Source organism: Panthera onca, chromosome B3, assembly GCF_046562875.1.
Source record: "Panthera onca isolate mPanOnc1 chromosome B3, mPanOnc1 haplotype 2, whole genome shotgun sequence".
NCBI lineage: Eukaryota > Metazoa > Chordata > Mammalia > Carnivora > Felidae > Panthera > Panthera onca.
The window spans coordinates 99624218-99639221 of NC_138344.1; the positions used below are offsets into that span (position 1 = coordinate 99624218).

The 15004-nt window shown below is 38.8% G+C and overlaps 1 protein-coding gene across 3 annotated transcripts in view; it reads right to left on the reverse strand.

Annotated features, from left to right (window-relative positions):
• Positions 1-15004, reverse strand: part of TXNDC16 (thioredoxin domain containing 16) — a 136381-nt gene that overhangs the window by 106065 nt on the left and 15312 nt on the right. For all 3 annotated transcript variants that reach the window (XM_060619850.3, XM_060619852.3, XM_060619849.3), the window contains exons 5-6: positions 13388-13461; positions 12480-12554 (exon numbers count right to left, since the gene is read on the reverse strand). In XM_060619850.3, the coding sequence (XP_060475833.3) occupies positions 12480-12554; positions 13388-13461 (149 nt within the window). The remainder of the gene's footprint in view (positions 1-12479; positions 12555-13387; positions 13462-15004) is intronic.

Sequence of the window (15004 nt, forward strand, 5' to 3'; positions counted from 1 at the left end):
TGGCAAATAAGCATTATTGAAACATGCTCAACATCATATGTAATTACAAAATTGCAAATTAAAACAATGAGATACCACAACAATTGGAATGGCTAAAATTTTCTAAAAAGTTGACAATACCAAATGCTGACAAGGATATGGAGCAAGAGGAACCCATTCATTGCAAGTGCTCCTACAAAATACTACAGCCACTTTGGAAGACAGACTGGCAGTTTCTTACAAAGCTAAACATAATCTTCCCATATGATCTAGAAATCATACCCCTAAGTACTTACCTAAATTAGTTGAAAACATCATCCATTTAAAAAAAGTTACACACCAACATTTTCAGAAGCTTTATTCATAAATGCTGAAACTTAGAATCAACCAAGATGTCTTCAATAGGTGAATGGATAAACAAACAGTGGTATAACTATATGATGGGATACTATTTAGTGATAAAAAGAAATGAGCCATCCAGAAGAAATGGACAGACGTTTCTCTAAAGAAGATATGCAGATGGCCAACAAACACATGAAAAGATGCTCAACATCATCATCAGAGAAATGCAAATCAAAATGACAGTGGGATATCACCTCACGTCTGTCAGAATGGCTAAAATCAAAAACACAAGAAACAACAAGTATGACAAGGATGTGGAGAAAAAGGAACCCTTGTACACGTTGGCAGGAAAGCAAACTGGTGCAGCGACTGTTTAAAATTTAAAATAGAACTATCCTACAATCCCGTAATTACACTATTAGGTATTTAGCCAAAAGAATACAAAAACACTAGTTCAAAGGGATACATGCACCCCAGTGTTTATTGCAGCATTATTTACAACAGCCAAATTATGGAAGCAGCCCAAGTGTCCATCAATAGTTGAATGGAAGAAGAGGTGATATATACATACAATGGAATATCATTCAGCCATAAAAAGAATGAAATCCTGTCATTTGCAACAACATAGACGGAGCTAGAGAGTATTATGCTAAGTGAAATTAAGTCAGAGAAAGACAGATACCATGTGATTTCACTCATAGGTGGAATTTAAGAAACAAAAAAGTAAAGTGGAAAAAAAGAGAGAAACCAAGAAACAGATGCTTAACTATAAACAACAAACTGATGGTTACCAGAGTGGGGGGGGGGGGGGTGGGGGGGGGGGATGGGAGAAATAGGTGATGGAGATTAAGGAGTGCACCTGTGATAAGCACCAGGTGATATATGGAATTGCTGAATCACTACATTGTACATCTGAAACTAATATAGCACTATATGTTAATTACACTGTAATTAAAATTAAAAAAAAAAGAAATGGGCCATCAGACCATGAAAAGACATGGAGGAACATTAAATACATATTGCTAAGTAAAAGTAGTCAATCTGAAAAGGCTACGTCTGTATGATTCCAACTATATGACACTCTGGAAAAGGCAAAACCACAGAGACAGTAAAAGATTAGTGGTTGGGGAGTGGAAGAGAGGGATAAATAGGTGAAGCACAGGAGACTTTTTTAGGCTAGTGAAACTATTCTGTTTGATACTGTAATGGTGAATACATGTCATTATACATTTGTCAAAACTCACAGAACTGTACAACAGAAAGCATGAATCCTAATATAAACTATGTACTTTTGTTAATGTGTCATTATTCATTCATTAACTATAACAAATGTACCACACTAATGCAAAATGTTAATGAGGGAAAATGAATACAAAGGAGAAAGGAGGTATACCAGAATTCTCTTCACTATGTGCTCACTTTTCTCTAAACCTAAAACTGCTCTAAAAAAACAAAATCTAGGTCATCCTCTAAACCTGAAAGGGTAAGAGACTGGTAGTGGTGTCTTTTACACTAGCAACCATATCTCAGAGATAATTCCTAGTGCCATAGGCAGAAATTTACAAATTGCAAAACCTAGGTTTGATTTACTAATTCTTCTTTTCACTAAAGTTGTTTGTTTTGCACAAAATTCTAAAACTGGAAAAAATGGAGAAGGACCTAAGATGATGGAATAGCAGGAGGACCCTAGGCTTGCCTCATCCCTGGAACACAGCTGGATACATATCAAATCATTGTAAATACCCAAGAAGTTGACCTGAGGACTGACAGAATAAAGTGCAAAGTGAGTGGGGGAGAAGAGCCACATCAGGGAAGGTAGAAAGTTCAGAGACATAGTTTGGGGGAGAAACAGATGGCAGGTGCTGCAGAGGGAAGGAGCTCTGGTCACGGACAGAGTTCAGACAGACAGAGACAGAGGAGCGCACAGGGGTTCACACAAGGAAAACACTTCCCCAAAACCTTTGGGAAAATGAGAGGGACTGCTTTTGTGAGCTTTTGTGACCAGTGGGGCTCAAAGACTGGAGGAGTTTTGGAGGTCCTTGGCAGGACTGATGCGGAGCCCATCAGGTGCTACAGTATTCCTGTGAATAAGGGCAGATAGCCTAGGAGCAGATGGTGGGATCTGAGGATCCCCTTGGACTCAGTGCGAGAGACGGTTCCCCATTCTTGGAGCATACCTGGGAGACGTGGCAGTGCCATTCTGGGGACAAAAGAGCCAGCAGCCACCATTTCCCTTCCACGCCTCTCAGCATAGGTGCAGAGACACCTGCTGAGGGTGACTAACCGGAACACCAGCTTTTTGCTGTGCTTTCCTCCAAACTCCACAACTCCGTGCTTTGATATGACTGTCCTTCCGGGACAGACCTGCATCAGTTCCAGAGTGGCTACACCCTCCCCCAGAGGACCGGTATAGCTTCCCACCATGCCACATCCCTACAGTTTGGAGTTTTAAAACTCAGTGGCCTGGTTGGATAGACCCCAAGGTGCAATGTACCGCTAGGTGGGCAGACAGCCTAGACACAGCCAGGGATCTGAGAGATGCCTGGGACATATGAGAGGAGATTGTTCACACTTCTGGAAGGGCTTCCCAGATAGCAGTGGGCTCAAACTTCCCTCTCTAGAGATGAGAGAAGAGGCTGGCACCATATCCCTCCCCAACCCCTCAGCATAAACTAACTTCACTAAGCAGTACAGCAAGAACAGTGGCAGCCTAAACCACTTAACACCAATCCCTATCCCTCACCCCCACTGTACTCTGCTGGTGTTATTTCTTAGGTAAGTGTGCCTGAGAACCCCAGCAGTAGGCTCATCCCCCAAAGATCAGCACAAATCCCCTGCATGCACCAGGTCTACTAACCATAGAGTTTTGCAAAACTTCAACTCTAGTGGAAATAGCATCAGGTCTCATTAAACAAGGAGATTAGAGCACACCTAGTTAAAACTCGCCACACTCTGGCCAAGGTCCAAACACTTCCCTGCTGCAGGCAAGGAGAAACTCTGGGAGGACTGACCTGAGAAAAGAGCCATAAAACACAGCAGCAGAGTACTCAAGCACATACAACAGACACACATCCTGAAGCATCAGGCTCTGGACAGTATATGACAGCTTCTTCATAAAGCCATTATTCTCAGGAGCAGGAAACATAACAGGCTTTCCTAAAACACAGAATAAGAGACCTAGACAAAATGCCAGAAAAGGTCATGGCCAGGGATCTAATCGAAACAGACATAAGTAATATGCCTAATCTAGAACATAAAGCAATAATCATAAAGATACTAGCGGGGCTTGAGAAAAGCAGAAAAGACACTAGGGAATCCCTTACCACAGAGATAAAAGACCTAAAAACTAATCAGGCCAAAGTGAAAAATACAATAACTGAGATTTGAAACCAACTGGATGTAGTGACTACAAGGATAGAAGCAAAGGAATGAATAAATGATATAGAAGATAAAATTATGGAAAATAATGAAGGTAAAAAGAAGAGGAAAAGAAAAATATTAGATCATGAATGTAGACTTAGGGAACTCAGTGACTTCATAAAGTGTAATATCATTCATATCATAGGAGTCATAAAAGAAGAGAGGGAAAAGGGGGCAGAGGTTTATTTGAGGAAATGATAGCTGAAAACTTCCCTATCTGTGGAAGGTAGCAGACATCCAAATCCAGGAGGCACAGAGAACTCTCATCAAAATAAACAAAATAAATAAATAAACAGTAGGCCAACACCAAGACATATCATAGTTAAATTTGCAAGATATAGACACAAAGAAAAAACCCTAATAGCAGCAAGACAAAAGAAGTCCCTAAATTACAAGGGAAGACAAATAAGGTTAGCAACAGATCTCTCCACAGAAACTTGGCAGGCAAGAAAGGAGTGGCATTATATATTCAACATACTGAATGGGGAAAATATGCAGCCAAGAATACTCTATCCAGCAAGGCTGTCATTCAGAATAGAAAGAGAGATAAAAGGGTTTTCCAGAAAACAAAAAGTAAAGGAGTTCATAACCACTAAACCAGTCCTGCAGGAAATATTAAAGGAGACTCTCTGAGTGGAAAAGAAGACCAAGGGTGACCAAGACTAGAAAGGAAAAGAGAAAATCTCCAGAAATGAAAAAACAAGTAATAAAGTGGCACTACATTCATAACTACCCATAATCACTCTGAATGTAAATGTACTAAATGCTCCAATCAAAAGACATACAGTGTGTGAATGGAAAAACAAAAAGAAAAAAGACCCATCTATACGCTGCCTATAAGAGACTCATTTTAGACCTAAAGACACCTGCAGATCAAATGTGAGGGAATGGAGAACCATCTAGTGTCAAAAGAAAGCCAGAGTAACCATAATTATACCAGACAAACTAGATTTTAAGCCAAAGACTGTACCAGGAGATGCAGAAGGGTACTATATCATAATAATGGGGTCAATTCAACAAGAAGAGCTAACAATTGTAAATATTTATACCCCCAACTTGATAGCACCCAAATATATTAATCGATTAATAACAAACATAAGGAAACTCATTGAAAATAATATAGTAATAGTAGGGGACTTTAACACTGCACTTGTATCAATGGACAGATCATCTAAGCAGAAAATCAACAAGGAAACAATGACTTTGAATGACACACTGGACCAGATGGACTTAACAGATATGTTCAGAACATTTCATCCTAAAATAGCAGAATACACATTCTTTTCAAGGGCACATGAGACCTTCTCCATAACAGATCACATACTAGGTCACAAATCACATACTAGGCCTCAACCAGTACAAAAAGATTGAGATGAGATGATACCATGCATATTTTCCTATCACAATGCTATGAAACGTGAAGTCAATCACAAGAAAAAATTTAGAAAGTCCACAAATATATGGAGACTAAAGAATATCCCACTAAAGAATGAATGTGTCAACCAGGAAATTAGAAAGAAAATAAAAAATACGTGGAAACATATGAAAATTAAAACAGGATGGTCCTAAAACCTTGGGATACAGCAAAAGTTGTCATAAGAGAGAAGTATATATATAGCAATACAGGCCTACCTCAACAAGCAAGAAAAATCAACCACACCTAAAGGAGCTAGAAAAAGGACAACAAATGAAGCCTAAAGCCAGCAGAAGGGAAATAATAAAGCTTACAGCAGAAATAAATGATATAGAAACAACAACAAAAAAAACCCCCAGCAGAATAGATCAATGAAACCAGGAGATGATTTTTTGAAAAAATTAATAAAACTGATAATCCCCTAGCCATACTTATCAAAAAGAAAGAGAAAGGACCCAAATAAATAAAATCATGAATGAGACAGGTCACAGATATATAAACAATTGTGAGAGAATATTATGAAAAATCATATGCCAACAAATTGAGCAATGTGGAAGAAATGGATAAATTCCAAAAAACATATAAACTACCAACTGAAACAGGAAGAAATAGAAAATTTGAACAGACTGATAACCAGGAATGAAATTGAATCAGTAATCAAAAATCTCCCAACAAAGAATGGTCCAGAGCCAGATTTGTCCTTGGGCAAATTCTACCAAATATTTAAAGAAGAGTTAATATCTATTCTTCTCAAACTATTTCAAAAAATAGAAAAGGAAGGAAAATATCCAAACTCATTCTATAAGGCCAGCATTACCCTGATACCAAAACCAAAGACCCCACTAAAAAAGACAACTACAAACCAATATTCCTGATGAACATGAATGCAAAAATTCTCAATAAATACTAGCAAGTTGAACCCAACAGTACATTAAAAGAATAATTCAGCATGATCAAGTGGGATTTATTCCTGGGCTACAAGAGTAGCTTGCAAATCAATCAATGTGAAACACCTAATAAAAGGAAGGATAAGAACCATATGATCTTCTCAATAGATGCAGAAAAAGCATACATCAAAATACAGTATCCATTCTTTTTTTTTTAATGTTTATTTTTGAGAGAGGGAGAGAGAGAGAAAGAAAGAGAGCGCACATAAGTGGGGGAGGGGGAGGGGGGGATACAGAGGATCTGAAGCAAGCTCTGTGCTGACAGCAGTGAGTCCAAACAGCATCCATTCTTGATAAAAACCCTCAACAAAGTGGGATAGTGGGAATATACCTCACCATCATAAAGGTCATATATGAAAGACCCACAGCTATTACCTTCAATGGGGAAACACTGAGAGCTTTTACTGTACGGTCAGGAACAAGGCAGGGATGTCCACTTTCATCACTGTAATTTAACCTAGTATTGGAAGTCTTAAGCCTTAGCAATCAGACAACATAATGAAATAAAAGGCATCCATATTGGTAAGGAAGAAGTCAAACTTTTGCTATTTACAGACAACATGATACTCTATGTATAAAACCCAAATGACTGATACACAAAATCAGTAAAGTTGCAGGATACAAAATCAACATATAGAAACTGCCTGCATTTCTATACACCAATAATGAAGCATCAGAAAGAGAAATCAAGGAATTGATCCCATTTACAATTGTACCAAAACAATAAGACACCTAGTAATAAGCCTAACCAAAAAGGTAAAAGACCTGTGCTCTGAAAACTATAGAACACTTATGAAAGAAACTGAAGAGTACACAAATGGAAAAACATTCCATGCTCATGGATTAGAAGAACAAATATTGTTAAAATGTCTATACTACCCAAAGCAACCTACACACTTAATGCAACTGCTATCAAAATACCTCAGGCATTTTTCACAGAGCTAAAACAAACAATCCTAAAATTTGTATGGAACCACAAAAGACCTTGAATAGCCAAACCAGTCCTAAAAAGTAAAGCAAAGCTGGAAACATCACAGTTCCAGACTTCAAGCTATATTACAAAGCTGTAGTCATCAAGACAGTATGGTACTGGCACAAAAACAGATGCATAAAACAGAAAACCCATAAATGGACCCATAACTATATGGTCAACTAATCTTTGACAAAGCAGGAAAAAAATATCCAATGGAAAAAAGTCTCTTCAACAAATGGTGTTGAGAAAACTAGAGAGCAACATGCAGAAAAATGAAACTGGACCACTTTTCATACACCATACACAAAAATAAATTCAAAATGGATGAAAGACCTAAATGTGAGACAGGAAACTATCAAAATCCTAAAGGAGAACACAGCTAACAACCTCTTTGACCTTGGCCAGAGCAACTTCTTACTAGACATGTCACTGGAGGCAAGGGAAACAAAAGAAACATGAACTATCAGGACTTCATCAAGATTAAAAGCTTCTGCACAGTGAAGGAAAACAATCAACAAAACTAAAAGGCAGCCTACGGAATGGGAGATATTTGTAAATGACAAATCTGATAAAGGGTTAGTATTCAAAATCTATAAAGAAATTATCAAACTCAATACCCCAAAATAAATAATCCAGTTAAGAAATGGGCAGAAGACATGAATAGACATTTTTCCAAAGAAGACACACAGATGGCCAATAGACACATGAAATGATGCTCAACATCACTCATCACCAGGGAAATGCAAATCAAAAGTATAATGAGTGGGGTGCCTGGGTGGCTCAGTCAGTTAAGTGCCTGGCTTCAACTCAGGTCATCATCTCATGTTTCACGAGTTTGAGCCCTGCATCAGGCTCTGTGCTGTCAGCACAGATCCTGGAGCCTGTTTTGGATTCTGTGTCTCCCCCTCTCTCTGTCCCTACCCCACTCGTGCTGTTCCTCTCTGTCTCTCAAAACGAAATATTAAAAAAAAAAAAACTACAATGAGATATCACTTCACACCTGTCAGAATGGCTAAAAACAATACACAAAACAGCAAATGTTGGCAAGGATGTGGAGAGAGGGGAACCCTCTTAGATTGTTGATGGGAATGCAAACTGGTGCAGCCACTCTGGAAAACAGTATGGAAGTTCCTTAAAAAGTTAAAAATAGATCTACCCTACAACCTAGCAATTGCACTAATAGGTACTTACCTAGAGGATACAAAAATACAGATTTGAAGTGGCACATGCACCCGATGTTTAGAGCAGCACTAAGGACAATAGCTAAATTATGGAAAGAGCCCAAACGTCCATCAACTGATGAATGGATAAAGAAAATGTAGTATATACACACAATGGAATATTATTCAGCCATCAAAAAGAATGAAATCTTGCCATTTCCAACAACATGAATGGAGCCAAATATCCTATGTATTAACTAACTAGAATTTAAATTAAAAACTTGAAAATAAATAAAATCAGTTAAGTGTTTTTTAAAAATCTTGAAACTGGGGCACCTGGGTGGCTCAGTCAGTTAAGTGTCCAGCTTCGGCTCAGGTCATGATCTCACGGTTTGTGAGTTCGAGCCCCATGTCATGCTCTGTGCTGATAGCTCGGAGCCTGGAGCCTTCTTTGGATTCTGTGTCTCCCTCTCTCTGTGCCCCTCCCCCACTCATGCTCTGTCTCTCTCTCAATAATAAATAAACATTAAAAAAATTTTTTTTTAAATCTTGAAACCAAAAAAATAATAAATAAAATTGGAAAAATATTTTAAAAATAAATAAAAAATAAATAAATGAAAAACCAAAAGCTATTCATTTTTTTAAAGGGGTAAATTCCTTTGTAGCAATGGCATAAAGGAAACCACAGTAAAGCGTATCATCTACAAGTCAAAAGAGAAAAGATAAATTTGCACAGATAATTCTTTAAAAAGGAAATTCACAAGGTAAATGACAAACTTGGGGTAGGAAAGATAGTTTGTTTCCCTCATATAAAGTATCTAGAAGTTAATAAGAATAAAGTTCAAACATGATAGAAAACTGGGCAAAAGATACCAAACAGCAGTTCATTTCAATGAACAGTACGTAACTGCAAAAGAGTACAGGAGGGAGAAACTCTTGCCAGACACTGGGTATTTCAAACCGATGGTTTTAGCACATAAAAGTAGGATGACAGAATGAAAGGCGTTTTTTTCCCTCATGGTTATTTGGAAGGTGCAGCTATGATATGGCACACGATTTAACACAGTCCTTCAACATTCTAAATATCACTACTGAAAATTTTTGTAAAATACTATATTTCACAAGTCATTTTTCTTACATTTTAAATTAAAATGAGGACATTACCTCTTTACAATTCTTCTTTCTCGAAATTTATTTTTCCCCCTCAGTTTCTTCTTCCCATAAGTGTTGGTCTTGTGTAGGATGCTCCCTGGATAACTTGTATGTTGACAACACCTAGACCTGTACTCCCCAAGGGCTCAAATCCCCACAGCTGCCTACTCTAGACTCAGGTCTGATGTGCATTCCCTTGTTAAAGTAGATTCCTCTTCCCCTGTAAACCTGTCCTTCCTTGCCTACTTCAGATGTTGATCAGAAAGGATTTGGGATAGAGTGAGATTGGAAAGACAGAAAAGAAGAGATTAGGGATTAACTAGAGTTTGTAGTTTTATGATTGTAAGCAAATTAACTTTTACTAAATCCAGTTAATTTCACCTCCTAAGCATTAAAAAGAAAATCCCCTCTTTGCTATCTTTATTTTATCTCCCTAGATTACATAATGGACACACAATGGTTTCTATGTGTGCTTGGACTTCACAAATCTGTCTCACACTCACCAGAAAAAGCTTTCAAGTACTATTCTGATCACATCACTTATCTGCCTAAAATCCTCTGTTGAGCAATCAGGTGTTGAGGTGGTCAGTTAGGACAATGAGCCAAACTTAACAATCAAGCCTTTATTTACCTACTGTGATAGCAAGAGCCAGAGGCCAAAAGAGAGGCACCAGCTCCACAATGTTCCATTCCTTGCCCCACTGACCATGGGTTGGCATTAGGCCAGAGTCATATGGGTGTAGTTCAGGTGCAGGGAGGCATTGCATTCCCAGGGGCCCCAAACAAATGGCTCCTGACTCTTTATGGACTCCGGGGCTCAGGAGAAAGAAAGGGGGAGGAGCCAGAAGTGGAATGGTACTAAGTGGAGAAACGTGTCTCAAGCAAAGACCCTTGATAAGGTCTTAGTGGAAGCACCTAGGAGGTGCCTCAGCCAAGGTCCCTGATAATGAGGCCTTCGAACAGAGACACTTGGGCTAAAAATACAGGTGTACCCATGAGCATGTCTGGCCTCAGGGACTGGAACTGTGAGGTGCTTGGTAGTTAGACCTTAACTTTCTCTAGAAAACTGCAATGCAGTGGGCATGCACCAAGTCTGGTGTGGGCAGGACACCTTCCCCCATGAGGCCTACCAGACAAAGCCTGTAAATGCCTGTTGTCAGGCCTGATAGATGACACAAAGATTCTGGCCTGGAGCTGAACTCCTAACTCTTCAGTGGCTACCCCAAAAGCCACAACTTCTTTACATGGTAAACACATATCTCTTCATCTGACCCCATACCTACTTTTCTGCTCTCATGTCCTGCGTCACATTTCATACTCCAGTAAAAACTGCCCCCTCCAAACTATTCTAACCTCTATGCATTTGCTCACAGTGTCCCCTGATCTCCCCACCTTCTGTTTCTTCACCAAGCAAACCTTCGCTTATCCTTTAAGAATCATCCCAAGCGCTACATCCATCAGGAAGCCTTCTTAACAAATATCCACCCTCATTCTAGACACAGTAACCATTCTCTATGCTGTGGATCCTTAAGCCTTATGCATCAAACTTCTATTTTACTTACTACATAATATTTTATGTTTATGTATCTAACAAAACACTAAATTCCTAGAGAACAGAAGTCATATATTTTTCTATTATGTATCCCCAATGCCTACTGAGTATCAGGTACATAGCAGAAACATGGGGAATCATCTATTTGTGGAATTAGTATTCTATGAATCAGCATTAGCACAGCACTAGGAATAGGACACTCCTACAGCAGGATTGAATGACACAAGCTGCATGGGGTAACCAGTTCCCAGCATCGACAGCCTCTCCACACTAAGGCCCAATTGTTTTAAAACCACTTTGTCAGCAGGTTGTCCAACATGGGCCTGCTGCTCCAGGATTTGCTATCAAACTTGTCAAAGACAATCTTAAATCTTAGTATTGCCTCCCTAACCCTCAAAGAATCTTCTTTCTCTGTCTCTTCACCCTCTCATATCTCGGTCAAAGATTGTCATCAGGTATCCACTGTAAAAATGGCAGAAACTAGGGAGCTTCTTGAGAACAAGCATCATATCTATTAAAACTAGGACTTTGCTAAGCTTTTTATGACCCCCACCCTGAAGACACCTTTCTCTAGGGGGGAAGTCTCTGCACAGCCTAGCAGCTCTTAGGAATTCCTCTTCAAAAGGCCATTGTTCACCCTCTACAACTGGCTTCTTGGTCTACAGGCCTTAGACTCCATGGTTGTCAGTGAGTTCTGAGAACTTTTCATTAATATATAATTAGTACTGGAACATTTAAAAGTATCCATTTGCAAAGTGATAACCACAACCTTCCACCTTTAAGTTTTGTGTCTTGTCGTTTAACTTTCACCCAATTTTTATGGGAATCCAGTCAGAGAGAAGAAAGAGGGGAGCCAAGCAGAAAACAAACACACTCAGTGTCAGCAAAGGTCTTAGTGGCGAAGAGTCCAAGCGCAACATTAAACTGGAAAAGTCCACGTTAACTTGTGTCCCTAATGAAGTTGTAGTTTCCAGCTGTCACCAAAGAGAGTATCAGACTTCATTCAGGAGGAGACTGCACAAATGGACTCCACATAGGCCTAAACCCCAGGTCTAAAGACTCCATGCCATAGAAGTTAAATTTAGATTCACTCTCTCTCTCAGTAAACACTACAATGTGTGTTGAGACTATCTGCACAGTTTCTGTACCTACTGACCAGGCACAGAGCTACAGACTCCAGAAAAATCAGGCTGGGGTCAGAAGCATGCCAGACATTTTAAAACTCCTAGTGAGAACAGCAAAGACAAACTTCTTACCTGGTAAAATCCTTACTTCACAGGTACATTCAAAAGCAAAAGCAATACTATGACCATGTGGTCCTGCTGTGCCCTCTTCTACTTTTATACAAAGATGTATCTGTATCCTTTGCCAGTCAAGAAATTTTAGATCCTCTATGTAGGAAGACAGACCAGTAATTTGTGTGAAATTAATGCCTATGAATATAATGTTAAAACCCTAAAATATTTTAATGGGTTGTGGTTTTCTAAAATGAAATCAAGAAATTGTTAACAATAAGTGAATGAGTACCCCCTATACTTACAAGAGAACATGAGCAATGATGGCATTCACGTCAAACAAGGTATCAGTAGGGAATTCTCTCAGTAAGATGTTGCCCCTATAAAAAAATTTTAAAAAAGCATTACAGAAATATTACCCTGGAACTCATTTTTCTTGTCTTTCTAATACAGTAGGTTGTAAGTTCTTTGATGTTAAGAGCCTGGGTGTTATCCATTATCCCATTCACCTATCAGCGTGCTGACGGTAAAATATGCACAAATATTTATTGAATATACGTTCAATAAATATGTTGACTTGGAAGAGTGTAGGCCCAGAACTTGGCAAAAAAACTATGAAAACACATGAGTCTCAACACAGCTTCCTACCAACCTCCTTGTCACATACACACAGATTCCCTAAATGGGCTGGGAAGGAGACAAATAGGAGAGACAAACAAGTGTCCTCAGCAATTGGTCTGAGGAGACAGTATCTGTCCTCACTTCTTAGGCCAAATCCCAAGAGTTTGACAAAAAGATTTTGAGAAACTTCAGAGAGACTAGCAGACCAAAGTGGAGAGGAATCTGTAACTGGGACATTGGCAGATGTCTCAAAAATACCTTTCTTTCACACCCAAATATGGACCTGAGAGATCTACTCAAAACACTAACTTTGTTAAATGCTTACTTTCCAGGCACTTATAGTAGTAGTTTACATAAGAATTCTCATGTAATATTCAAAACAAGTCTGTGAGGTAGCTGTTATACCTATTTTAACTAATTTTATAGCTAAAGAAGCTAAAGTTCAGATAACAAATCTAGGACTTAGACCTTTTGCTAAACTTCATATAATCCCCCATGCATACAACTTTATCCTGGCTTAGTGATATTTTATGTATTTTAATATTCTAGAAGTATAGCTTTAATTTGGCTATCACACTCAAAAACAGTTTACCTGAATAAATACACTTTCATCAAATCCTTTTCTTTTCCACAGTATCTTGATGTTTCTTCTTTGACACAATTAACCTTTAAAAGATTATATTTAAGGTTTAGAGTATATATCAAAAGGTCAAGTTTCTTGGTTATGGAAACAAGAAGGAAAATTAAACAGTAAAATCTGTCTCCAGGTCAAATTAAAAAAAAATTTTTTTAATGTTTATTTTTGAGAGAGAGCGAGAGCGAGCACGAGTGGGGGAGGGGCAGAGAGAGCAGGAGACAGACTCTGAAGGAAGCTCCAGACTCTGAGTTGTCAGCACAGAGTCCAATGCAGGGCTTGAACTTGTGAACTGTGCGATCATGGCCTGAGCCGAAGTCAGGCGCTTAACCAACTGAGCCACCCAGGATCCCCTCACATTTTTTATTTTACTTTTCTTTCTGATTTGTATCCTATAATCGCTCATTTATTCAAGTGGGTTACCTCAGAGAAACTGTTTCTATACCTAAGAGTTATATTTAATTATACTTCAGAGTTTAAATTTAATTCAATCTTATGGAACAAGTACAAGGTAACCAGGTAGAAAAGGAAAGAAACCATTTAGGCAGGACAAAAAATCATGAGCAAAAGCCAAGAAGCAGAAGTAAGTGGTAAGTTGAGAGCATGAAAGCATCTCAGCAGCTGGAACACAGGTACGGCAGATACTGCTGGTTTCTATTTTTTTTTCTTTTTAAACATTTGTTTATTTTGAGAGAGAGAGAGAGAGGCAGAGAGAGACAGGGAGAGAGAGACAATCCCAAGCAGACCCCGCACTGTCAGTGTAGAGCCCAACATGGGGCTCAACCTCATGAACCACAAGATCTTGACCTGAGCTGAAATCAAGAGTCAAATGCTTAACTGACTGAGCCACCCAGATGCCCCACTGCTGGTTTCTTATCCAAAATCCATCCTTCCCTTTTGTTTTATTAACAGAACTTCCCTAAACACAAATGCCCCCAGTGAAAGACTTTTCCAGGTTCCCCAACAACTATAGATGGCCAAACAATGTTAGGGAGAAGTTACTGGGGTCGAATCAAAGAAGGTTCTTAAAGGAGAGCTGACTTACACTTTTCCCACTTCATCCTGACAAAAAACAGACAAGACAGTGCCAGCAGTAATTATGGACCATGAAGCATCTTTAAAGGATAAACCCTTGCTGAGGATGATGCAACAGAAACAGCAACATGAATGTAATGGAAGGCAAGGGAACCCAAAGATAAGCAGGGAAGTTAAACGAGTATCACGTCAGTACAGGGCAAGGATGAATGAGATCTGAAGTAAAGCAGAAAAGGACAGAAGAGATTTGAGAGATTTCTCACCAATACAGTAAGTAAAACTAGGGAAGAAGACTGAGCATGTGTATGCAGTAGGGAATAAAGGAAAAAAGAAGGAGATAAAAAGAATGAAGAAGTTTCTAGATGGGGCAAAGGGTAGCCACCAACAAAATTTACACTAAACTAAGGTTAGAAGAAAAACAGTCATTTCATTTTAGATTTTGTAAGTTTTGGTTTTGTTTTTTAAATGGGTTGGCTGTTTTGTATGTGTGTCATTCAATTTAATTTTAATGGAGTTTGAGGAAGCAGAATGACAACTAGG